The sequence below is a fragment of the Mastigoproctus giganteus genome, chromosome 1, assembly GCF_048544385.1.
Source record: "Mastigoproctus giganteus isolate SK-2022 chromosome 1, ASM4854438v1, whole genome shotgun sequence".
Taxonomy (NCBI): Eukaryota; Metazoa; Arthropoda; class Arachnida; order Uropygi; family Thelyphonidae; genus Mastigoproctus; species Mastigoproctus giganteus.
This window is the reverse complement of record NC_143575.1, coordinates 172,428,097-172,455,942: the sequence shown is the minus strand read 5'-3', so window position 1 is coordinate 172,455,942 and position 27,846 is coordinate 172,428,097. Positions and strand designations below refer to the sequence as shown.

The 27,846-nt window shown below is 36.9% G+C and overlaps 1 protein-coding gene across 1 annotated transcript in view; it reads left to right on the top strand.

The window, feature by feature from the left end:
• The window catches only part of LOC150091265 (uncharacterized), a 117,770-nt gene that overhangs the window by 77,691 nt on the left and 12,233 nt on the right, over nt 1-27,846 (top strand). The window contains exons 2-3 of the mRNA XM_090383009.1: nt 11,676-11,789; nt 25,917-26,112. Of these exons, the coding sequence (XP_090239135.1) occupies nt 11,676-11,789; nt 25,917-26,112 (310 nt within the window). The remainder of the gene's footprint in view (nt 1-11,675; nt 11,790-25,916; nt 26,113-27,846) is intronic.

Here is a 27,846-nt window from a genome sequence, read left to right as displayed (position 1 = left end):
GCACCCCGTCCATTTTCCGTTTAGATCAAAGAGGGGAATAAATTACTCAAGTGGAAAGGAACTTTTTCAGCCAGGCTCCCCACTCTTTATTATTCTGAAAACATAATAACACACATTACTGATTGCCATAACTATTCCAATATTTAACTAATCGCTCAACGGAAAGTATACTTAGAGTGGAATACTTTCAAGTAAATTTAGGACAAAGCATCATGCCACGAGAGTTATAAAACATTATTGTAGTTAATGTACAAGTAGGACAGAGCCTCATTATGTACGTAGCAAACTAAGTTTGCTCACTGCTACGCAAACAATAAAATCATGGGGAACTCATGTACACCAACCAATTGTACTGCAGTGGAATAGTTTTTTGAATGAAAGAATCCACGTACACTGTTCCTTTCATATTTTAAAACCAATGCACAGCAAACAAAAAAGACGTCGATACTCTTGGATCCTGGAGCAACTGCGTCACTGCACCTCGATAAATCTGGCCTTGAATACATTAGGTATGCTGTACGTTTTTAATTTGTATGCTGCAACAAAAATTTTAAGGCCTGTTATTTTAATGGAGCCATGGCTGTCACCATAATCCAACCTTTACCCAAGAGTCTTCTTACCCAATTGGTGGATCAAAAACACTTAACACACTCTATTATTTCAGTATTGTGGTGTTGGGGAGGAAGGAAGGCAGTGCACCAGTTATTACCTGCTGGGGGAGTGCACCATCGACGTGTGCAAATGTGTGAAGCTAGTGACTATGGATGGTACTCTAGGTATTCCTAATATTTTTCACCATCAGTGTAGTCATGGCGTTTTAGGCACCGTTTTTCTCCAATTCCCCTTATTGAGTTCGTCCCCAGTTATTATCGTGCTGGGGGAGTGCACCCCCCAGCATGTATTAGTCTAGTGGCAAAATAGGACACAGCCTCATATTATTATTATTAGCCATTTGTTATTATTTTTTTTTAGGAGCATTAGCAACTAAGGCCGTATTGCTCCGGGGATATGCGGTGGTCATTCCCTGACCTTTCCTCATCCTTCGTATTTGGTGGTCACGGACTCGAACCCCGGTCTAATCAAGAAGCGTGTGCTACGCACTGCTGCTCCTGCCCACCTGGCTACGGAGGCGCCATTATTAGCCATATGATGCAAGGAAGCCTGAGGCTTATGCTGCACCACCCAAAAAAAAAAAAAATCAAAAATCTGAATTACCCTGAGAGAGAGAGAGAGAGAGAGAGAGAGAGAGAGAGAGAGAAGTAGAAGGGAAGAAGGAGAAGAATGATGATATCCAGCTCAGAACCCTAGGTGTGCCAAGCCCATACTCACCAGATGTAAGCCCCTGGAGTTAATGTGTTACTGAGTTGCGATGTTTTTGTTATTTTCAATTTTTTCAGGTAATATTTTGAAACAGTCATTACCCCAGGGGCTCACATCTGGTGAGTATGGGCTTGGCACACCCAGGGTCCTGAGTTGGATATCATCATTCTTTTCTTTCTTGGTGATTCCTTTCTACTTCTCTCTGTGTTGGGGTAATTTGGAAATTTTTTTTTGACCGGTGCAGCATAAGCCTCAGGCTTCCTTGCACCATATGGCTAATAATAATAATAATAATAATGTGAAAAGTCGTAAAATGGATCCTCGTAAAATGGGACCTACCTGTACTTAGATGCTAGGTACCCCCCCTTTATATACATAGATTTTCTGAAGAGGTTGTCTGGTACATTAAAAAGAACGTTCGCAATGTGGGGAATGCCAGATGTTTATCAAACTCTAACAGGGAGCTAAGTGATTTTGTAATAACTGAGAGCAAAGTGGAGGATGTTGTTATTTGGTTTTTAGGAGCATTAGCAACTAAGGCCATATTGCTCCAGGGATATGCGGTGGTCATTCCCTGACCTTTCTGCACCCTCCGTATTTGGTGGTCATGGACTCGAACCCCAGTCTAATCAAGAAGCGTGTGCTATGCACTGCTGCTCCTGTCCACCTGGCTACGGAGGTGCTGCAAAGTGGAGGAGACATTGTTGAAGTTAAACCTAAGGTTTGTTTGTTTGTTATTTGGTTTTTAGGAGCATTAGCAACTAAGGCCATATTGCTCCGGGGATATGCGGTGGTCATTCCCTGACCTTTCCGCATTCCTCTGTATTTGGTGGTCACGGGCTCGAACCCTGGTCTAATCAAGAAGCGTGTGCTATGCACTGCTGCTCATGCCCACCTGGCTAAGGAGACGCCTTAAACATAAGGAAGTGGACGGGATCTATCCAGTTATATTAAAGGAGGCAGCAAAGGAAGTAAGCAAACCTTTAGTCATAATTGTGAGAGCTTCCTTGGACTCAGGGGAAGGCCCCATGGACTGGAGGTGTGCAAATGCATCACCAATTCTCAAATGGAGTTTACAAAAGGTGACACAAGTAACTATAGACTTGTTAGTTTAACTTGTGTTCTGGGAAAAATAATGGAGTCACTAGTTAAAGAAGCATTGCAGGATCATCCAGACAAGACTGCAGTAATAGTTAAGACACAGCATGAATTTGTTAAAGGGATGTCTTGTCTGACCAATTTGATTGGATACTATGATGTGGTGACAAAGGAACTAAATGTCAAAAATAATTTTGATATCATACACTTGGATTTCAGGAAAGCTTTTGATACTGTTGCACATCAAAGACTGCTGTACAAATTGGAGAAGTATGGCATTAAAGGTAAGTTGCTGCAATGGATAAAGGGATGGTTGAGTGGGAGACGACAGAGAGTGGTAATCAATGGACACTGCTCTTCGTGGACAAATGTTATTAGTGGAGTTCCCCAGGGTTTGGTGCTGAGCCCATTGTTGTTTTGTGTACTCATCAATGATATTGATGAAGGTATATCAGGATTAATGCCCGAGTTTGCAGATGATACAAAGGTTGGTAGGATTGTTAACAACAGTAAAGACAGTATGCCACTCCAACTGGATCTAGATAAGTTGCGCAAACGGGCTGAGAAGTGGCATCTGAAGATTAACATTGATAAATGCAAAGTACTGCATACGGGTAGCAATAACCCAAGAGAAACGTACCAATTGTGTGTTACTACACTCAAGAAAGTGGAAAGCGAAAAAGACCTGGGGGTAATTGTGCAGTCAAATATGAAGTTTGCTGAGCAGTTCAGATGGGCTGCCAGGGCAGGTCATGGAGTCTTGTCAATGATATATAGGAATTTTGCTAGCAGGAACAGGTAGGTGATTATCCCATTGTACAAGGCAATGGTCAGGCCACACCTAGAGTACTGTGTACAGGTCTGGATGCCTTATTTTAGGAAAGATGTAGAGTTGCTAGAATGTGTACAGAGAAGGGTAACAAGATTAGTGAGGGGAACAACGGGGTGCTCTTACCAAGAAAGGCTTAAGTACTGCAAATTGCAGTGCCTGGAGAGTAGGCACCTGTGAGGTGATCTGATTGAGGTGTACGACGTCTTGAATGGGTTCAGCAAGCTGAATGCTGATGGGATTCTTCCTCTTGCTCAGATTAAGAACCCGAGTAGGCACAGATTCAAACTGAGGAAAGACAGTTGTAGAATTGATGTGCGGAAATTTGCCTTTAGCCAGCGGGTAGTTGATTGGTGGAACAGGCTTCCATCTTTTGTTGTGGAGGTTGATAGCCTAAATAAATTTAAGGCTGAGCTGGACAGGCATTTGGAACGAATGGAGGGGTGAAATAGGAGTCTTTTTTTTTTTTGGCTGATGCTGCATAAGCTTGCTTTCTTGCATTGTATGCCTCTACTGATGCTAATGCGAATGTTATTTTTCACAAACTTTGTTTTCAATTTAATCAATGTGTGTGTGTGTGTGTGTGTGTGTTATGGAGGTTTAATGGCGCATAAGCTGCTGGGACTATAGTGTGCCTTTTAATCAATGATTCTTGGTTTTGATTTGTAAATTTTGTCTCTTTAGTACAGTCCCACAGAAAGATGTCATATGGCATAAGATCTGGAGTCTGAGCAAGCAATTCCAGTGCTCCCCCACTGCATAACTTATAACCAGTGACTTCATTATTTTCCCAGGAACAGAAATTAAACAAAGTGAATTATAATTACTCATTTCACTCTTTGATCCCCCTTTGTGAATTGGGGATACATTTGCATATCTCCAGTCAGTGGGGACCTCCCCTGAGTCCAAGGATGCCCTCATAATTATGGCTAAGGGTTTGCTTACTTTCTTTACTGCCTCCTTTAATATGACTGGATAGATCCCATCCACCCCAGGTGCCTTTCTTATATTTAACTTCAACAATTTCTTCTCCAATTTGCTCTCGGTTATAATAAAATCAATTAAGCTTCCTGTTAGAGTTTAATAAGCTTCCTTCCTCCACTTCCCTACAAAATTCCTCATATGTGAATGTAGATGCAAAATACTCATTCAGTTTTTCAGCTATCTGAGCAGGATCATCAATAGTCGAACCATTGATATCAAGTGGACCACCCGGATTCATCCCCTTCCTTCTAGAGTTTATTCAAGTAAAGACGTCTTTGCTGTTTTTCTTTGCATACTTTGCCAAAGATTTGTTGTATTTTTTTAATTGAATTGTATGTGGAATTTACTTAAAGACGTAATTTAAATATGGTAAAGGGAAGGGTTTTTGCTTTTGTAAAGGTGACTACAGTGGTCTTAGTTTTTAAATTCTCTACAGTGGGACCAACTGATGATGTCACCAACAGCTAATTCTAAATGGGAAGCATTCAATAATTTAATCTTGGAAGCTACTAGGCTTTTCATGCCTAGTAAATCATTTTTCAAAATTTACGTTCAACTTTTTACTTAATTTTTTAATTTTTAATTAATTTTAATTTTTTGGACAGTATCATATAGAAGTGTTCTACCTACCATATTGAGCTAACTTTCTTTTATTCTTCTACAAATATTGATATCAACATAGAATGTATTGACCGTCATAGCTCTGTTATATACTATCAAGTACATATTTAAATAAGTATACCTATTGTATACTGGTAAAAGCTAGTACTGTATACTCGAATATTAAATTTGTGAATCTTACAATTGAAATCTGCAGGTAAATTTCTCTTATTCTTCTACAAATATTAAATATATCAAGTCACAAAGGAGATTAGTTTGCCTAACCTCCTTTGTGACTTGATTACAGACTAGCTTATATCTACCATATGTTTCTGTGTTGCCTGATGATTTATATGTATGCCATGCATTTTTCTTCTCTGCCACGAGTCTCATTAGTTCATCTGACATCTCTATTTAGGCCTTAACTTTGAACAGTATTTCTTAGTTGGCATGAAAAGCCCAGTAGCTTCCAAGATTAAATCCTTGAATGCTTTCCCCATTTAGAATTAATTGTTGGTGACATCATCAGTTGGTCCCACTGTAGAGCAAACTGAGAGAATTTAAAAACTGAGACTTTTATGAAAGTGAAAACCCTTCCTTTTACCCTTGATGGTAGTTACGTCTTTAAGTAAATTCCACATCAGTACACTGTGACCTAGTGGTTCTTTTATCTGCAAATTCTTAATGAACGAATAATCACTGCTCATTATTCGTGCATTAAGTACTTTGCATGACAAACAGAAAGTACTGCATATGGGTAGAAGTAACGCCAGAGAGAATGTACTAACTGTGTGGTACTACACTCAGGGTGGTAGAGAATGAAAAAGACCTGTGGCTAATTGTGCAGTCAGATATGAAGTTTTCTGAGCAGTGCAGACAGGCTTGCCAGAGAGGTCATGGGGGTCTTGTAAATGATCTACAGGAATTTTGGTAGTAGGAAGGAGGAGGTGATTATTCCTTTGTATAAGGCAATGCTCATGCTATGCCTTGAGTACTGCATACAGGTCTGGAGGCCTCATTTTAGGAAGGATGTAGATTTACTTGAGCATGTACAGAGAAGGGCAACAAGATTGGTGAGGGGAATGAAGGGATCCTCTTACCATGAGAGGCTTAAGTTCTGCAAATTGCAGTGGCTGGAGACTAGGCACCTGCACGGTGATCTGATTGAGGTGTATAAGGCCTTGAATGGGTTGAGCACGCTGAATTCTAATGGGATCCTTCCACTTGTTCAGATTACGAACCTAAGGGGGGCACAAAGTCAAATTAAGAAAGGACAGATGTAGAATAGATGTGTGGAAATTTGCCAATAGCCAGCAGGTGGTTGATGGCTGGAACAAACTTCCATCTGTCGTTGTGGAAGTTGATAGCTTAAATAAATTCAAGGAAGAACTGGACAAACGTTAAGGGCAAATGGTTGTACGAAATGAGATTTTTTTTTGGCTGATGCTGTATAAGCTTGCTTTCTTGCATTATATGCCTCTACTAATGCCAATGCTTAACATGGTGGAGCCTAATCTTGCATTAAAAGCAATTTGTCAGCATTTTCCCATTCACAAATGGTAGACAACACAAAAATTAGGGGTGTTTTCAAATATTTCTTACTGATTTTTAGGAATTTTCTCATATAGAAGTTACATCTACTGAATGTGATTTCTCCCAGGTTGCTCAAAATCTTTCATAAAATCTGTTGTCAGTAATTTTCTGTGACAACTTTAAAACTGCTTTTAATGGTTTTCAAGTTGAGGTCAGCATTTCTGCCATGTGTGGCTCTTTGCCATATTTGTATTTAAAGAACTGACTGCAATCGGTTATACAGTACTTGAACAACTGATTGCAATATTTCATATCATGATGGTATTTTAGCTCATAATTCTATGCTTCATTTTGCAGATATTATTCATTATCATTCACCTACAATAGAAATGGTAATGGTTAGGGTGAAAACCCTGATAAGCCACTGCCTATATTAAGATAACAGGCTCATAAACTTTACGGCGCCCTCCTAATATTTGAATTCATCCCCAATCAGGCCTTATATCTTGTTGGAGATGAATTAAAAACATTCCTGTTCAACCACAAATGTTTTTTTTTTTTTTTTTTTTTTTTATAGGAGCATTAGCAACTAAGGCCATATTGCTCCTGGAAAGGCGGTGGCCATTCCCTGACCTTTCCGCATCTTCCGTATTTGGTGGTGATGGGCTCGAACCCCGGTCTAATCAAGAAGCGTGTGCTACGCACTGCTGCTCCTTCCCACCTGGCTACGGAGGCGCCGCAACCATAAATGTATAGGAGGCAGTTCTAATGATACATTTTCATGGTCCTTAGAGGGTCTGTGAACTGGATTAAATATTAAAGTAACCAACAACAAATTCTAAATGGAAAGCATTCAGAGAAGTAACTGTAGAAGCTACTAAGCTTTTTATACCAACTAAGAGATACTGTTTGAGGCTTAGTCCTAAATGGATTTAATGAGACTAGTGACAAAGAAGAAAAATGCAAGGGATGACTATAAATTATCAGGCGATACAAATCCGTACAGCAGGTATAAACTAGTCTGTAATCAAGTCACAAAATAAGGTATGCAAGCTAAGGCATATTATGAGAAGTCGCAGGCAAAAACTGCAAAGAAAAGTAGAAAATATTCTCTACTTATGTAACCATTGGAAGGATAGGGAAGAATCACATTGGTCCAACAGATATGAATGGTGTAACTGCTGATGATCCTATTCAGGTTGCTGACAAATTGAATAGATATTTTGCATCTACATTCATTGATGGAATTTTTTTTATGTCAACTTACAGGGAGCTAAATGATTTTGTGATGACCTAGAGGAAAGTGGAAGAGAAATTGTTAAAAATAAACATTAGCCATAATTATAAGCAGTGCTTTTTTTGAGATGGTATGCAACGGTACGGAGTACTGGCACCTTTATTAACAGTGACGTGTGACATTTGGATGCTGTACACTTCGAAATTTTGTAATATTCCGTAAATTTTTTTGCATGTTTATCTACTTTTCAAATAAGCTTAAAATTATTTAACTAAATTTGCATATGTCTATTGTTAAGATATCTTCTATATAAAACTTTATAACCATTTTTAGAATTCTAAATTACTCAGTCGGACCTCTGTTTAACGAACTCCTTTTAGAGCAAATTTTTTTTTTTTGAATCCCCTTGGAAATTACATTTAAAATAGTTTCAGTTGAGCGAAGAAAATTTTCATATAAAGAACGGCTTAGGAGAGACTCAACTGCATACATACTGTTTGCACTTCTGGCCTTCAGGCAATTTAGGGCTGCTGCTAAGCAAGAATTGAGAAGGCTAAAGGGATCACCATTCTACAACTTAGTGTTACCTGGTAAAACCTATTCAACCACTTGTCCCAGCTACGGAGAAGTCACGCTGGTCAACAATGAGCAGATAAAGGGGTATTCCCAATGGGCTCTGGGTCACCTTCTGCAGTGGTGTCCAACCTTTTCTCGTACAAGGGACATATTCAAGTTAGAATTCTTTCGGGTTTCGGGACTGAGTGATTCGAGAAATATTAGTGTTAAATTTTCCATATCTTGTTACATATAAAAGGAAGTTTGTTTTCATGTTACTATATATAAAAAGATGCAAATTCCCAATACTTTTATGTGTAACAAATCTATGTCACTAATTTATTTTTTAGAGTTTATTAAAATTATAAAAATATGACTTTCTTTTGTTTTTCAAGAAAATATCTTACCTTTGCCTTTAAATGCTCACTTAATGAGAAATTTTTTTTTTAATTAGTAAAATTTAAAATGCTGTTTCAATTCACTTTCCGCGCGGGCCGTAGGTCGGACACTGCTGGGAATCCACTGTAAGCGTCCCGTTCAAGAATTAGGAGAGAGTGATTTACTTTTACCCCGACAAATAATCAACTGTTGTTTCGCAGAAGTGCGTTATCCACATTTTTCCGTAAATTTTCCCTATCTGTTTACATGGTTACAGTAGCTGGATATCCGAATGACACTGACATTTTGGACAGTTTAAAATAAAAAAAAAAAGAAAGAAAAATTCAAATTTAAGAACTAGTGACAATATCGATGACGAGAGAAGGAAAATGACGACAACAAAGGTAGTAAACCTTCTAAACATGAAATGTTGGCATTTGGTGAGAATTAATTTAGAAAATTGTCAATTAGGCTTCAGAAAAATGAAAGAGATACAATTTCGGGGATACCTAATCGAAAAGACGGTTTTTGGAAAAATTGAAGTGCAATCAATGAAAGCTCTGAATACGATACCAATTTCATTGAATGAATGCGAATGAGGATTTTCACAAATGCATCTGATTGTCAGCCCAACCAGAGCTTCGTTGATGACAACAACAATTTCTTCACTAATATTTCTTAAAATTGTAGGCCCACCGGTGACACACTTCGATCCAGCAAATATATCAATTTGTGGGTGCTTCAGAAACGTCATTCAGCAACAGACACAAACAGTAAGAAGTCGGCATAGTGTGTTGGATGAGAACTCAATAAAAATTTGGAATATTCTATAAAAACTTTATTATGAAATAATTTTACTTATTTTTTATACACTTTAATAATAAATTTATGCTTAGTAAACTGTGTTAATAAATTTAATTTGTTGTTCTGATTCCAAAAACATAACTACTAAGTAACATTAGGAAATAATTTTTTAGAGTACTGTACTTTTCATCTCCTTTTAATTTTCAATTTTTCTTGATAGCAAAGAATGAGTACCGGCACCTATTTTTTTTTTTACAAAAAAGCAACTGATTATAAGAATAACAGGGGAGGTCCATATGGAATGGAGATGTACAAATGTATACACAATTCACAAGTGGTGGATCAAATGTTGAAGTGATAAATTAATGATTTCTGTTACGGGGAAAATATTGGAATTACTAGTTGAAAAAGTAATGCAGAACCATCTAAAGAGAAATACATTTATATAGCAGTCATAGCATGGGTTTGTTAAGGGGCAATCTGGTCTTACTAAACTGATTGGATATTATATGCAGTGACAAAGGAACTGAATTCAAAAAATAATTCTGATTTCAGAAATATACTTAGATTTTAGAAATACTTTTGAGTTTTCATATAAAAGGCTGCTGTAAAAATTGGATCAGTGTTTCATTAGCGAAAAGTTATTGCTATGAGTAAAGGGGTGGTTGAATGGAAAAAGACAGAGTGGTTATCAATGGGCACTGCTCTTGGGCTAATGTTATTAGTGAAGTCCCCCAGGGTTCAGCACTGGACCCATTCTTGTTTTCAACATTTATTAATGATGTTCCTGTTAAGTGATTATTTAGAATCACAATTAATTATTTTGTTGATGAATACAATTATTAACTGTATTTAGCAATCACATGAGATTGAATCACAGTCCACTCAAAAGTGTGTGTTCATTACTGCACTCTTATGCTTAATCACTTGCTACAATGGCCTTCATACTAATGATAGGCTTAATATCATGCTTAATGTTTAAGTTTGCAGATGATGCAAAGGTTAGCAAGATGGTTAATAACAGTAATCAATGTATGCTACTACAACAAGATCCAGGAAAAATTAGACCAAAAGGGCTGAGAAGTGGCAACTGAAGTTTAATGTTGAGAAATGCAAGGTACTTTATATGGGTACAGCAATACAAGAATAACACTAAATGTGTGGGTACAAGGCCGTGGGTAGTAGAGAACAAAAATGTCCTGGGGTAATTGTGCATTCAGCCACAAAGTTTTTCTGAGTGGTGCAGACAGGTTTCCAGGATAGCTCATGGATTTTGTTAATGATATAAAGGAATTTCATCAGCATAAGGAGGGGGATAAGGAGGTGATTATCTCATTGTATAAGGCAGCATTAGGGCACATCTTGAGTACTGCATACAGGTCTAGAAGTCTCATTTTAGGATGTTGATCTACTGGTAGGGCAACAAGATGAGCAAGGGGAAACAAAAGGGTACTCTTACCAGGAAAGACTTAAGTTCTGCAGATTGCAGCATCTAGAAACTAGGCACCTGCAAGGAGATCTGATTCGGGTGTTTAAGGCTTTGAATGAATTGAATATTCTAAATGCTGATAGCATCCTTCCTCTTGTTCGTGCAATGCACAGAATGGCATACATTTAAATCAAGGAAGAATGGTTGCATGATAGATGTGCAGAATTTGCTTTCAGTCAGCAAATAGTCGACTGTTGGAACAAATTTCAATCTGGTACTGTGAAAGTGGGTAGTCTGAATAAATTTAAGGAGGGTAGGACAGGGGAAGTGAGAGGTGCATGTTATTTTTTTTACTGATGCTGTATAAGCTTTCTTGTGCCACTACTAATAATCAAGAATTGGCACATAATTACTTCATTAAATGTGAAATAACTTTGTGCTAATTCTTTGTCTGTTTACCATTTATTGTTACAATAACAGTGCATAAATAGCCTACATGCACACTGGAGAAAAAGCCACAAAAAATAAATTCGTTTAGAAGTGAACTTAGAAGTGTTAAAATGATTGTGTGTAGATATGTGTGAAGGATATAAGTAGAGCATTTACCTTATTTAAAAGCATAATCATGATGATTATTCATGCAAATTCTGACAAAATTAAAGAATGTTCCCTTAGTGTGATGCTAACAACTGTTGTCAGAATTAAAGCAGGAAGACATCAAGTTTTATCTCTACATTAAATAAAATTAAATACTTTTGAGAATATGGCTAACTTTATTTTGCATATTTGGTTATATGAACTGCACGCTTGCAAATTAATTCTTACTAATATTATGCCTATAAGTGTTAAGGTTCAAAATCAAAATTGCAAAAATATGATAATGCATATTACAATTTTTCCTTTAAAAGAAAAAGAAGGATCGTGATAGCAGAATTTTAAATCATAAGAAGTCTGCAAAACCTTGGACAAAAGATGAGGAAAAGCTGCATCACTATCTACACAGGCATCATAGTGAAAAAGAGGTGATTATCTTAAGTTCCATTCATTTATTAATGTTTATTACTGATTCTCACAGTTAAAAACATTTGGTCAGTAACATTTGTCAGATATAGCATAAATTTATATAGACAGTCAAGTTTATTTGTTGAACCATTACTCTATAATATGACATGTGGATTCACAGAAAATTTAATATTATTAAATTTGCTGTGAATTCAAATTACCATTCTAAAAAAAAAAAAAAAAAACCCATTAATAGAAACCTTCACCATATAAATTTAATTTTAACTTTGTTTCTTGGCAGCTCAGTTGTTAATGTGAAGATCCAAATCTGCTGTAAGAAGATTTTGAAGACTATCTATTAAACAAACCCCTTGATTATTTTTGATCTTTCATTGCCAAAAATGCTTCTTGCAAATGTATGTACTAACAAACTGATAATTTATTCACTTATTTATAAGATTATTTTTGAGGTACATGTGCCTTATAAATCTGAAAGCAAAACTGATACAAAGGTTTTGGTTTCGCTTTTGGTATCGTTTCAGCAGTCTCAAGCATGTTACTCATCACTATTGTCATTAACCACTTTCAGTTTTAAAAGTTTTACTGGAATAGTAACTTGTAGAAGAATTTTTTTTTACTATGTAGTAGTAGTGATGGCAAATTATGCAAGAAAGCAAGGTTATACAGCATCAGCCAAAAGATAAAAATAAATAAATAAAAAATAATTCACTCATCCATACACTCAAAGAATTTGTCTAGTTTTCCCTTGAATTTATTCAACCCATCCACTTATACAACAGATGGAAGCTTATTCCAACAATCAACCACCCATTGGCTGAAACAAACTTCCGCACATCTATCCTAGCCATCCTTCCTCAACTTGAATTTTTGCCCCCTCATGTGTGTAGTCTCAGAAAGTGGAAGAATACCATTAACATTCAGCCTACTCAATCCACTGAAGGCTCTAAAGACCTCAATCAGATCTCATTGTAGGTGCCAGGTCTCAAGACACTGCAATTTACCTAGAAAGGTGCTCTTACCTAGAAAGGACTGAAGCCTTTCTAGGTAAGAGCACCCTTTTGTTCCCTTCACCAATCTGGTTGCCCTTCTCTATATCTGTTCCAGCATATCTACATATCTACAAGCTTCCTGAATTGAGGCTTCCAGATCTGGGGGTAATTGTGCAGTCAGACATAAAATTTTCTACACTGCTCAGAAAATTTCATGTCTGACTGCACAATTACACCCAGGTCTTTTTCATTCTCCACTACCCTGAGTGTAGTACCACACAGTTGATAAGTTTCTCTGGGGTTACTGCTACCCATGTTCCTTGCATTTGTCGATGCTAAACTTCAACTGCCATTTCTCAGTCCAGCAACCCAATTTACCTAGATCTTCTTGCAGTAGCTCACCCTGATGACTGTCATTAACCACCCAAGTTTGTATCATGCAAACTTAGACATTAAACCTGATACACCCTCATCAATATCACTGATAAATATAAACAACAACAATGGACCCAGCACTGAACCATGGGGAACTCCACTAATAACATTAGTTCACGAAGAGCAGCGCCCATTGATAACCACTCGCTATCTTCTTCCACTCAACCATCACTTTATCCATAGCAGTAATGTGCCCTTAATGCCACATTTCTCCAGTTTGTATAGCAGTCTTTCATGTGCAACAGTATCAAGATCCTTCCTGAAAACCAGGTATATGATGCTAAATAATTTTTTGCATCTAGTTCCTTAGTCTTTGCATTGTAATAACCTATCAGATTGGTTAGACAAGATTGCCCCTAGAAAAATCGATGCTGTGATTGCAGTATAATTGCATGCCTGTGCCTGTCCAAATGGTCCTGCATTACTTCTTTAACCAGTGATTTCATTATTTTCCTTCGAACAGATGTTAAGCTAACAGGTCCGTAATTACTCATATTGCCTTTTGATCCCACTTTATGAATTGGGGATATATATTTGCACTTCTCCAGTCCATAGAAACATCCCTAGAATCCAAGGATGCTATGATAATTATGATTAAGGGTTTGTTTACCTCCTTTGCTTGCCTCCCTTAATATAATTGGATAGATTCCGTCTGCAACAGGTGCCTTTTTTTTTATGTCCATCCACATCAATTTCTCCTCCACTTTCCTTTCAGTTATCAAAAAGTAATTTAGCCCCTCGTTAGAGTTCGATAAACTTCTGGCATACCTCTCTCTAAACAATTGATGTGTTGAATGTAGATGCATAATACCTATTCAATTTGTCTGCAACCTGAGCAGGGTCATCAACACTTAACCCATAGACATCAAGTGGCCCAATGTGATTCAAGCTTCCTTCTACTGTTAATATAAGCATAGAAGTTGTGGCTGCTTTTCTTTGCCAGAGACTTCTCATAATCTGTCTTAGATTGCCTAACCTCCTTTGTGACTTGATTACAGACTAATTTATATCTACCATAGGCTTCTGTATCATTTGATAATTTACATTAATCCCATGCTCTTTTCTTCTCTGCTATGTGCCTCGATAGTTCATCTGACATCCATTTAGGTCAAAGCCTTGAATAGTATTTCTTTGTTGGTATGAAAAGCCTAGTATCTTCTTTGATTACTTCCCTGAATACTTCCGATTTAGAATTTGCAGTTGGTAACATCACATTTGTCCCACTGCACACAATTTAAAAACTGTCTGAGACCTCTGTAGTCCAGCTTATGAAAAAAAAAAAAAAAAAAAACCTTTCATTTTACCTTTAATAGTTGTCTTTCATTAAATTCCACATTAGTACACTGATTGCTGCCACCCAGTGGGTCTTTTACCTGCAGATCCTAAATGTATAAAGAATCAGTGCTGATTCTTTAAGCAATACACTTTATTTGAACCAGATCAAGAGTATTGTTACTTCTCTAAAATTCTGCTGTAGAAAACAGTCATCCAAGAAATTCACAAACATCTTGGTAGTGTGAGAGTGACCAACCCACAAATTCTAGTCAACATCTGGAAAGTTAAAATCCCCCATTATGAGACATTCTGATTTGCTGGTCCACTCTATTTCCCTGTATAGCTGTTTGGTATACTCATCACGGTCATTAGGCCTATTACACACTCCTACACTCAATTTTGTTTTTCCAGTGCTTACATCACACCAAAGTGTCTCAACATTGCACTCATCACTCAAGTCAACTGGATGCATTGCCTTAGATTTAATAATCTTTTTAACCATGAGCATAACCCCTCCACCTCACCTGTCCTGTCTGTTCTTCCTGTATACATTGTACTCCCCCATATTCAAATTCAGCATCACTTATGTCTGAGTGACACTACGTCTCTGCTATTCCTACAATGTCTGCATTCGACAACTTAATCAGTACTTCAAATTTATTTACAATGCTCCCAGCATTAGTGTGTTTGCAAGTATACATGCATGCATTATTACTCTTAGTTACCCTAACACAGCCCATGTATCCATTTGTTCCGTGATGACCCACAGCAAGGCCTGAAATCCCAGACCTTGCTTTCCAGGCTGCATGTACCAACAGTAGCAATGCAAGAATCACATTCACCTGTGCCTGAGGCTATAGTAGTTTGTGTACCCCCTTCTCCAAAGCTAGCAGTTTTCTGGGCCACCTATCACTGTATCGATAACATCAGCAAATATTCTTGCATCCCTTCTATTCAAGTACATCCCATCCCTGTAAAAACAGTCTCTCCTGTTAACAAGTATAGTCCATGCTAAGAAAAAATTCTACCCCATGAGCCTTGTACATTCTCACAGGGCTGAGTTTATTGACAAGGCTCTCGATGTATACTCCTTCCTATCATGTCTGGGCAGAATTGCAGACACTTTAAAATTCAATCCTAATTTTTGCTAACATTGGCCTGTATTTATTAAGTCCTCAGATCTCTTACTTTTAATATCATTAGTGCCAACATGTAGAACAATATCATATTTTGTGCCCATCATTCTTGCACGACATATTTTCAGTTTCTCTGACAATAGAGTCATCGACAATTACTAGCTCTTGTTAGACCAGTGCGTTCTACCTTGAAGATTGCTGGTGCATTGTCTTATACACAAGAGTGAGATTAGGTGCCTCCGTAGCCAGGTGGGAAGGAGCAGGAGTGCGTAGCACACGCTTCTTGATTAGACCGGGGTTCGAGCCCGTCACCACCAAATACAGAGTATGCGGAAAGGTCAGGGAATGACCACCGCATATCCCGGAGCAATATGGCCTTAGTTGCTAATGCTCCTAAAAACCAAATAACAAACAAGAGTCAGATCTGGTATGGTTGGACAGCTGAGAGCATAATGGGCCCCTATTTTAATTCCTTTGAGGGCATCTCCCATACTCTTCAAACTCTCATAAACACCCATCGGAATGCTGAGTTGGCTCCTATTTTCCTTCATACTGTCTACACCTTGCACAGACATCCTACTTGGCTGGCTGGATCATGTCCTGTTCCAGAAAGGTCTGTAAACATTTCACAAGTCGCACATTTTTTTAGGCTGTCGTGTGTTCAAAAATCGCCCCTTTTTGTTCTCCCCCGAACCACAGCACTCCAGCTACTTTTTGCTTTGCTGCTCCATTCTGGGGCATGATTTCCATTTAAATACAATTTAATTTATTAAAAACAGAAACTAATAAGATTAATAAATTTAATTGACAATACTACATTAAGCTAATAAATTCCTAAATGCAATGATATGAATTATGTTATGATACGAATTATTAGTTTTATGTTATACCTTACATTATCAAGTTCAAGATATACATTATGCTATACTGTAACGATTGCAATGTTAAATTAGTTATATCCTTGCTAAAAAAGTAAAAATTCTTTAGCTAAAAAGATATATGCACAATATGTGATTAGAACCTTTGAGTACCTATTTATCACAATTAAAACCCTACTATTCCTCTGCACTACTCGTTACATGCTATGATATTCACGACAAAAGATAAGTGAAAAGGAGAAAACAAAGCAAGGGTGCCCCTGGAACTGGTTGAGTAAAAAAGAAAAAACACACAGTTAGTCTTGAAAAGTAAATGAAAATAATAATAACTGATATGGTGAAGTCATGGTGCCTACTGGCTGTGAGTTATGTTAGCAAGTTGAACAGTAAGTACAACAATGAAGGATACAAAGCAAATTATGAAACGTGTGAAAATGGGTTTAAACAGTCAGTATATTACTTCCACTCATGCATGTAGTAGCTCAACGGAAGGAATGGAAAGACTTTTGAAAATGTGGATTGATGAAAAATGTTTCTATTGAATTGCAGTTTACCTCATAATGATTTAATAAAGGGCAAAAGATAGCTCTGAAAATCTGAAAACTCATGTGGGAGAAAGTGACAGTGAGGGGAATAATTCTGATCCATTTAATGCAAGTTGGGGGATGGTTTCAGAGATATATCATCCATACATGGTTGCATAATATAAAATTGACAGGAGAAGATGCTAGTGCAGATACAGAAGCAGCCACAGGTTTACCCAACCTGCTTTCTAGAATTATGGAGGTGGAGGAAACTATAGATGAAAGATCAAGCAGATGAAACAGAATCATTCTGGATAATGATGCCCTCACTTACAACTGAAGAGCAGAAATTTCCAGGATTCAAAGCTGCAAAAGACTACCTTATTAACAGGTGCAACTGGTAATTTAAAATTAAAACTTTAAAAATGTTTCAGTTTTTTCTGACAGTGATTTGGAAATTGAATAAGAAAGCATGGGTTACTGCAGAGTTTTTTCAGGACTATTTTGTATTAAAAGCAGAAAAATATTTGTTGGAAAAAGAGTATGACATTTAAAGCATTGTTAATCCCAGAAAATGCTCCTGGTCATCCTTCTCATATTGTGGATTTTCACTTTTAAGTTAATTTTCCTTCCCCCAAACATCACTTTCTACTCTAGCCTATACATCAAGTGATTATTTTCGCTTTTAGGCAATATTTTTTGAGAAGAACCATAGCATACACTATTGCTCCTAACAATGGTAAAGAAAGAAACAACTCTTAAGAATTTTGGGAAGAGGTGTAACATCTTTATGGCAGTAAGAAACATTGTTACAAGTTGGAAAAGATATCAAGAAATTCAATGTGATGGGTGTTGGAGAAAGCTTTGTCTGCAGTTTGCCCAGGGGCGATGATTTCACAGAGAAATTTTAGATGATTTTAGAGAAAATCTCACTGCTGAATTTGGCCAAGCTTCAGACAATAATGTAAATTGAAGAAAGGGATGAGAGTGATGATGAAATCTTCAATACCCTTTCAAAGAGCCTGAACTTCAAAAGTTTAGGAATCACGTTGAAAGAGACATTAGGAATCATAGAGGATTTTGATCCCAATGTTAAGAGAAGCATTGATGTTGTCAATGGCCCTCACAAAGTCACTATTTGCTATCAGATTCTTTATGACAAAAAGAAGGCAATTCATGAGCTTTCTTTGAATAAATTTTTCAAACGGGATTAGTTTATCAGATAAGTACAGTAATTGTATTTATTTATATTTCATATTAAAAAAATCAAATTATCTGCAAATATTCAGAACCATATCTCAGCAAGAATGCATTAAATACATCAACTGAGTGTTAGATGTATTGAATATGAATAGCCAAGCAGTGCATGAAAGAAAAACTTCCAGTTAACAGCTAAACACATATATTCTGTTATATGTTTCATTGGTATACATAAAAATTGCATGTTAAAGAAAAACAGGAATTGCCTATATGCCAATTTTGCCAGCAGGGATGAAGGAGGTTATCCCGTTGTATGAGGAAAAAGTTAGGCCACTTCTTGAGTACTGCATGCAGGTCTGAAAGCCTCATTTTAGGAAAGATGTGAATCTGTAGTACAGATGCAGAGAAAGGCAACTAGGTTAGTCTCTTTCTCTCACTCTTTTCTCCTTTTTTTTTTTTTTTTTTTTTGCTGATGTTGTATAAACTTGCTAACAGGGGCCAGCTATCATAACAACAGATTAGTAAGTCTTGACCCTGCTGTTGCAATGGTATCTTGCAACAGCAGGGTCAAGACTGCTGTTGCAATGGTATCTTGAGTTTTAAATAAATGGCAGATTACCTTTTTGGCAATACTTTTGTTTTTATTAAATAACATTAGAAACTTAGGTTGACTTGTGGATAATGATATCATCTCTAATGCGGGCATTGGCCCAAGCCTTGAAGGTTGAAATTTGGTCTCTGTCACTCAAGAAAACAAAGTACAGTACGGTCTCAAACTACAGAAGGAGTTAGGATCCTGGTACTGCCCCCCATGTAAGTGAGAATTCACATAAGTTGGGATTCCTCCTATAGAAAACTATTGTGCTAAGATAAAACTAGGGTAAAAACTAAGCAAACTCCTATAAACCACCTATGCACATATATAAACTTTATTTGTGAACCTAATGTATGTAAATATTAAATATAGCACAGTCGGAACAAGTCCATCCTCATAAAGGGAGGATGCAGGTGGTTGGGCAAAAGACATTGTTGTCCTTATTAATTCATAATGTATCATCTAGTTCAAGTATGAAATTCTTACTGTCTGAACAAAAAACACATCTGCTATGATGTCAGCTTTCCCCTTTCATTTTCATTCCATTCCCTTCCCTTCTTATGCATCACCAACTGCCATCATAAAGCAAAAAAAAAGCTACAAGTCATGAGTAAATATGAATTTAGTGATGAAATTTTTTTTGATTAATTTCACATCATCAGTGTACACGAGTTCTTTGACAGAGGAAATTATATCATTCATATGGATAACAATGATTGAGCAGGAATAATCCTAATGAATTTCATGAAAAGAAATAAAACAGTTTGGAAAATTTCTGTCAATAAGGACCCAAAAATTCAATTTGAGAGAAAGTACTATTTCAAAACAGAATCAGCCACTCCACAATAATTAAGCTATTCAAGAATGCTATGATTTCAACAATCCTTGGTGCAGATAAGGGAAATTATGAAGGGCAGAACAGTCTCCTTTCTTATAAAAAGGCAATATTGTTATTTTCATCAGTCTGTGAAGTTATATCTCTGAAAGAAAGGAGGATTCAAAGTTAAAGATCACGTTTTTATATTTCATAAAATACTGCTGTGGATTAATGAATCCATTAGTTTCTGATCAAGTACTGCACAGGAGAATTTAAACTTATATTAAGTCAGTTGCAGTAATATATCTATTACTTAAAATCCAGTAGTAACAACTGATATAATTTGGCATAATTTTGAATAAAACTTTGGCTTCAAGCCATAATAGGCCCAACAAATGAGATAATTTTAAATGAATTCCACAGGACTTAGCCCATTGGTATATATGGAAGCAGCATGTGGGATTAAATTTTTCTGGTCAAGAGCAGCATAAGCACTCTACAAATATAATTTCTTCTTCATAATAGCAAAGCAATTGACTTTTTTTTTAAGAAAAAAATCTACAAACCTTTTTCTTAAAAAACAGCCATTGCTATTATTTTGGCATATGAATTTAGATTACCAATTTTTTTTTTTGTTTATCTACAATCATTTAGATTATGTATGTTTAAAAAAAACTATATGTACATTGTGATAACGATTTTTAAAAACTGACAATTCATTTACAAATACAGGATATTCCATAAGTCCCAGGACTCTCAATGTAATGTAATTTTAATGTGTTTCATTTTAGTTCATTGTTATTATAATGTATTGAATGCCACTAATAATTCAAAACAGGTATGTGCACATCATGAATGTCACACTACAAAGATGATCTCCCTCCATGTGTGGGTGTGTCCAGTGCTTCTTGAAAACACATTTTTTGCTTGTTATCCAAAACCAAGCTTTTATTACAGTCCCTCAGAAAAGTATCATAGGTTGTTAAACCTGAGTTGAAGTGGAGGTCACTGAGCCTGGATTTGAATCTTTAATGGGAAGTTTACCTGATCCACTGGTTGGGGAGAATGGCATTCACATAACTTCAAACAGCAGTTACATGATGAGCTGGTGTCCCATAGTGTTGAAAATAAATAAATGCCATGTCTCTCCAAATCTGATATTAAATAATTTTTCCACATCTATCTGAGCTGATTCATTGGTCCTTCGAAGAAGTACGGTCCAATGACCATACTTCTTTGGAGAATGAGGTGATATGCTGAAAGTACAATGTATGCTGTAACGTATGGAAGATGATCTCAATTTTTCTTTCCATAATGTGCTCTGGTCTTATATTTCAACATGCCAAACTCAGATAAACAGTACATTTGTCATTGACCAAATGTATCCAAGACCTTTTTGGAAATGTGTTATCACGATAGGAGGGAGTATATGATGAGAGCCTTGTCGATCAATTTGGCCCTGGAAAGATTGTGCAAGGCTCAAGGGGTAGAATTTTTTTCAGCCTGGAATGTACTTGTTAACAGGAGAGATTGCTTCTACAGGGATGGGATACACTTAAATAGAAAGGGTGCAAGAATATTTGCTGATGCTATCGAGGCAGTGTTAGGTGGGTCGGAAAACTGCTAGCTTGGGGGGAGACAAAGACTAATGGATTAACAGTAGCGACTGGCAGAGGTGAAAGAGATTCTTGCACTGCTTCTATTGGAATGAGCAGAAGCCTGAAAAACAAGATGCAGGATATTTCAGAGACTGCTGGAAGTCATTGCGGTACAAGTAAACACATGGGTTGTGTTAGGGTAGCTAAGAATAGAAACAGGTGCATGTATACTTGCGTGTACACCAATGCTAGGAGTTTAGTAAATAAATTTGATGAATTTGAGGTATTGCTCAAAACATCAAAGGCATCAATATCCCAACAATAGTTGGGATATCAGAGACGTGGTGTCACACAGATATAAGGAATGCAGAACTGGAATTTGGGGAGTACAATGTGTATAGAAAGGATAGACAGGACAGGAGGGGAGGAGGGGTTATGCTATTAGTTAAAAAACACATAAAATCCAAGGAAGTGAAGCCAGTCGACATTGATGGACAGGGCAGTGTCGAGTCAGTTTGGTGTGACATAAGCATAGGTAAATCAAAATTGAGAGTAGGAGTGTGCTATAGGCCTAATGACTCTGATGAGTATAATAAGAAACTGTCCAGGGAAATAGAATGGGCCAGTAAATCAGACAGTCTTATAATTGGGGATTTTAATTTCCCAGATATTGACTGGAATTTGTGGGTTGGTCACTCACACACTAGCAAGGCTTTTGTGGATTTATTGGATGATTGTTTTCTACACCAGCATGTTCGGGAGGCAACTAGAGGGAGTAATACTCTTGATCTGATTATCAGTAGTGATTCTTCATGCATTAGGAATCTGCAGATAAAGGAACCACTGGGTGGCAGTGATCACAGTGTGCTGAAGTGGGATTTACTCAAGGAGGTAACTACCATCAGAGGTAAAGGGAAGGGTTTTTGCTTTCGTAAAGGCGACTATGATGGTCTGAGACAGTATTTAAATTCTATACAGTGGGACCAACTGATGATGTTACCAACAGCAAATTCAAAATGGGAAGCATTCAAGGAACTAATCTTGGAAGCTACCAGGCTTTACATACCAACCAAGAAATATTGTTCAAGGTTCAGGCCTAAATGGTTGTCAGATGAACTAATGAGACATATGGCAGAGAAAAAAAATGCATGGGATACATACAAATTAATGGGTGACATGGAAGCCTATGATAGATATAAGTTGGTCTGTAACCAAGTCACAAAGGAGATTAGGCAGGCAAAGGCAGATTATGAGAAATCCTTGGCAAAGGACGCAAAGAAAAACAGAAAAGAGTTCTTTACCTATTTAAACTCAAGAAGGAAAGGGATGAATCAGATTGGTCCACTGGATGTTGATGGTTCAACAGTAGAGGATCCAGCTCAGGTGGCTAACAATCTAAACGAGTATTTTGCATCTACATTCACACATGAGGAGTTATTCAGGAAGGGGAATGTCGTAGGTGAAGTAAACATTGGCAGTGAGCTAGATTATTTTCTAATAACTGAGAGGAAAGTGGAGGAGAAATTGTTGAGGATAAACATAAAAAAGGCACCCGGGGTGGATGGGATCTATCCAGTTATATTAAAGGAGGCAGCAAAGGAAGTAAGCAAACCCCTAGCCATAATTATGAGAGCTTCTTTGGACTCAGGGGAGGTACCCATGGACTGGAGATGTGCAAATGTAACCCCAATTCACAAAGGAGGATCAAAGGCTGACACAAGTAATTATAGACCTGTTAGTTTAACTTCGGTTCCAGGAAAATTAATGGAGGCACTGGTTAAAGAAGCACTGCAGGATCATCTGGACAAGAATTCAGTTATAGCTCAGACACAGCATGGTTTTGTTAAGGGCAGGTCTTGTCTGACCAATTTGATTGGATACTATGATGTAGTCACAAAAGAACTGGATGCAGGGAATAACTTTGATATTATATATTTGGATCTTAGAAAGGCTTTTGATACTGTTGCGCATGGAAGACTGCTGCACAAATTGGAGAAGTGTGGCATTGGAGGCAAATTGCTGCTATGGATAAAGGGATGGTTGAGTGGCAGAAGACAGAGAGTGGTAATCAATGGACACTGCTCAACGTGGACTAATGTTATTAGTGGAGTTCCTCAGGGTTCAATGTTGGGTCCATTGTTGTTTTCTGTATTTATAAATGATATTGATGATGGTGTATCAGGCTTAATGTCCACTTTTGCAGACGATACCAAGGTTGGCAGGGTTGTTAAGGACACTACTAATACTATGCTGCTGCAACAGGATCTGGAAAGGTTGAGCAGATGGGCTGAGAGGTGGCAAATGAAGTTTAACATTGACAAATGTAAAGTACTACATATGGGAAACAGTAATCCCAGATCAACGTATCAACTCTGTGGTACTACGCTGACAGTGGTAGAGAATGAAAAGGACCTGGGGGTAATTGTGCAGGCAGATATGAAGTTCTCTGAGCAGTGCAGACGAGCTGCAAGAGTAGCTCATGGTGTCTTGTCAATGATATACAGGAATTTTTCTAGCAGGGACAGGGATGTGATTATTCCCTTGTATAAGGCATTGGTCAGGCCACACCTTGAGTACTGTATACAGGTCTGGAGGCCTCATTTCAAGAAGGATGTAGAGCTGCTGGAACGAGTACAGAGAAGGGCAACAAGATTAGTGAATGGAACAAAGGGTTGCTCTTACAAAGAAAGGCTTAAGTTTTGCAAATTACAGAGCCTGGAGACTAGGCATCGGCGAGGTGATCTGATAGAGGTGTATAAGGCTTTGAATGGCTTGAGCATGCTCAATGCCGATGGGATTCTTCCTCTTGCTCAGAATAATCACCTGAGAGGGCATAAATTCAAATTGAGGAAGGACGGATGTCGGATAGATGTGCAGAAATTTGCCTTTAGCCAGCGGGCAGTTGGTTTGTGGAATAGACTCCCATCGCTTTTGTTGAAGTTGATAGCCTAAACAAATTTAAGGCTCAGCTGGACAGGTATTTCGAACGAACGGAGGGGTGAAATGGGAGTAGTGGTTTTTTTTTTTTTTTTTTTTTGGCTGATGCTGAATAAGCTTGCTTTCTTGAATCATATGCCTCTACTAATGCTAATGCTAAAGTGCTACAGCAGTACTTCACAAGCAGCAAACCTTTTGTTTCTGTTGAATAACTCAATAACAGTTGGTTTGTATGGACTCAATTTCAAGTATTCTGTCATAACATGATACACTATATGGTTTATTTATAATTAGCCTAATTGCATATGGAACTTTTCAGCAAACTTGTGGCAGTTTTCTTTCACATCTGTTACTAATGTACTGTGATGGAAAATGCTTACTTCTCTCACACATTAAAATTTGAATTTGATGGTACTCTATTGCCCAATGGTTCTCTAAATCTAACTCATTTTTAATGTGCCTCTGTTTTGCAAGTAAAATGTCTTTCATGAAACCATGCTACAATGATAAGATATTTTGCAACTGAAATTCACCTAAAAAAGGGGTAACAATAGACACAAATATTTTGGTTACACTGAGTGTCTTGGGACTTAAGATACCCTGTAGGCATTTAAGGTTGATTTTTCCTCCAATATTACTAGAGAAACCCTGCAAAAATAAATATTTCATATAAAATAATAGTAAGTTTATTTTTATTTTGTAGCATCATCCCATTTCTGAAATGAAAGATGCTATACTGAGGATATTTTCAAAAACCGGTATTCAATGAAATAATGATAAACTAAAAGTGTGCAATTTTTTATGCTTGTCTGAAATGAAGTGAATACATTGCAAAACCTATAACTTGCAATTAAATCTAAACTTTAGAAATTATAACTGATCGCTTACTATGTTTTCAAACCAATATAAACTGCTGATCATTATTAAAGAACACCATGTTCCCACAGGAAGCATGAGGTGATGCACAGTAATAAATACTTTTTCCAATGTATAAAGCAATGATGGCAACAGAAATTGGCATTGTAAACACAGTTTGTCTCTCTCTCTCTCTCTCTCTCTCTCAATTTCATTTCTGATTATGGCCAGACTTCAGAACAAGAATGAATGACTTTCTCTGAAAGGTTTTGCTTAGAGTTTGTACAAAATTGGTCCCCAGATAAAGTGAAATTATGCTTCCTGAAAATGGTTAAACCAATGCTAGAAGCTATAAAAGTATCACTGCAACCACTGTGTCCCACACTTGTAAGCATCACTGATCTCAGGATTTTATTGCTGCCAACAAAAACTTGACAGTGCACTTGATAAGTGTTTAAGCTTTCAGTGCGAATAGACATAAAACAAGTCCAGTTTGAAAGCTGGATAGTTAGGAATTCTATTTTCTATGACAATCTGGTATTAATCATGGTAAGTCAAGTCCACAAAAATCTATGAAAACTTCAGTGTCAAATAGGCATCAAGCTAAAATTAATTAATATCTGTGTGACTGTATGATCTTTATGCATTTTAATGGCATGAAGTTTGTGCAAAATAATCATTGTCTTTTCAAAAAGGACTACACATTAATTCTTATTATGGCTGTTGTATCCTGAATTTAGATGAATGTCATATTTGTGTACAAACTTTTTGAATTCCTCTGAATTATTTTCACTATTTCTTTGCCATCCAATTTTATTTTATTTGTATTTTATTTTGCATGTAACAGTAGTAATAATTGCTGATGCTTATTTTGATTTTTCAAACAGATCCAACAACAGGTTAAGGATGTTTTCAAGCATGCTCCACATAGAATTACAGAACATAAAGCAAGAATTCAAAGTGACTTGAGCACGAATTATAAGGATTTTAAGAAGCATGAATTAGCAGATGACATTCACCTTCAAGATCTTTCACATTACAAGATATACCACAAGAAAAAAAGTCACAAGGTTCCAAATTATGGTAAGTCAGCCCAAGAATATCTGTGGAAAATGTTTATGAATTATGATTTTAATGAAACAAGATAATATTCTGAATTATAGAAAAATTTGAATTTTGAAACATATATACTTTGGTGTTCAAAGAAAGTGCATCGCCCCTTAAAATTGTAATTGTCGTCCGAATAACATAAATATATGGCAATATTTCTTACAGATTGCATCAGATAAGATTGTCATGCATAGGTGATGATGTAATATTGCATCAGCTGTTACTTTCAGCTATATAAGCACGCCCTGCAAGAGTTGCAGTCATTCCTTGCTTGTGTCAGGATGGCAAGTTATGTGCAGTTGATGTCACAAAGAAAGAGTGCTATTCTTGCTTTACATGAGGAAGGAGATGTTCTTCCCATCATATTGCTTATAGAATGTCTTGTAATCAGTCAACAGTGAGTAGATTTCTTTCCAAACTCAAGAATACTGGTTCTGCTGACAGGAAAAAAAAGGAACTGGACACAAATGAGTCGCTACGCCAAAACAGGACCATGTTTTGAAGCGCTTATGCCTTAAAAAATGTAAAGCTTCTTCGTCTGAGCTGAAAAGAGAATGAGAAGAACATATAGGAGTTGTAGCAAGTGCAGTAACAGTCAGAAGACGCCTCTTCAAAAATGGACTTGTAGCCTGTCGTCCTAAGAATCTCTCTTCATTTCTATATCTAAACTTTGTCTCACTTGCGTGTATTGTGTTAGTTGTAATTTGTGTGTGCTGTGTGCCTTGTTATTGATTGACGCTTATCTTTTTTTATTGTGTTTTAAATTTTACTACCAAAAAAAAAAAAAAAAAAAAGCTAGTGAACAGAAAGAGAGTGAATTTGATTGTGAAGATAAGTTTTGAATTATAGAAATGTACTATAAATTAAACTTAGGCAATACGTCTCAAAGGGAAGTGGCAGTAAAATTAGTAGTGCCTCATGCATCTTTATCAAAATCACGATTAGTGAAACCAGAAAACAGAAGCGTGAAGGGAAATGCCAAACAGTAGATGAAGCTCTGTTCGTTCGGTTCAAACATGCCCGTTCATTTAATGCACCAATCAATAGCAGCCGTCTTCTTCTTCAAAAAGCTAATGATTTTGCTGAAAAACTACACAAAGAGTTCAAGGCAATGGACAGATGGCTGATGAGATGTAAAGAGAGGCATGATATTGTTTACAAAAAACTTCATGGAGAAAAACAGGATTTCGATGGTTCTGCAGCTGACACCTGGTTGAAAACCTCTTGGTAAATTGTGTTAAGCACTTGTAATCCTGAAGACATTTTTAATACAGATGAAACAGGGTTGTACCTCAGACCACAATTATTTTTAAAAATAAATCTGCATCTGCTGGAAAGAAGATCAAGAACAGGATTACAGTTCTTGCATTCATGCAACATGACGGGAACAATCAAAATGAAGCCGTTAGTTATAGGCAAGAGTTAAGAGTTAATTAAATCGAAATCATCTAGATGTTTTAAAGGAGTAAAAAACAGCTGCCTGTTGAATATGCCAATAATGCTAATGCTTGGATGACAGCTTCTTTATTTGAAGATTATCTTTGTAAATGGGATTTGCAATTGGATAAGAAAAAAAAAAATTGCATTGGTTTTGGACAACTGTCCAGTTCATCCAAAGTTGGCTTTCAAAAACATTGAATTAGTTTTTCTACCTTCGAATACCATGTCACTGATTCACCCTCTCAAACAGGGAATAATAAAAACCTT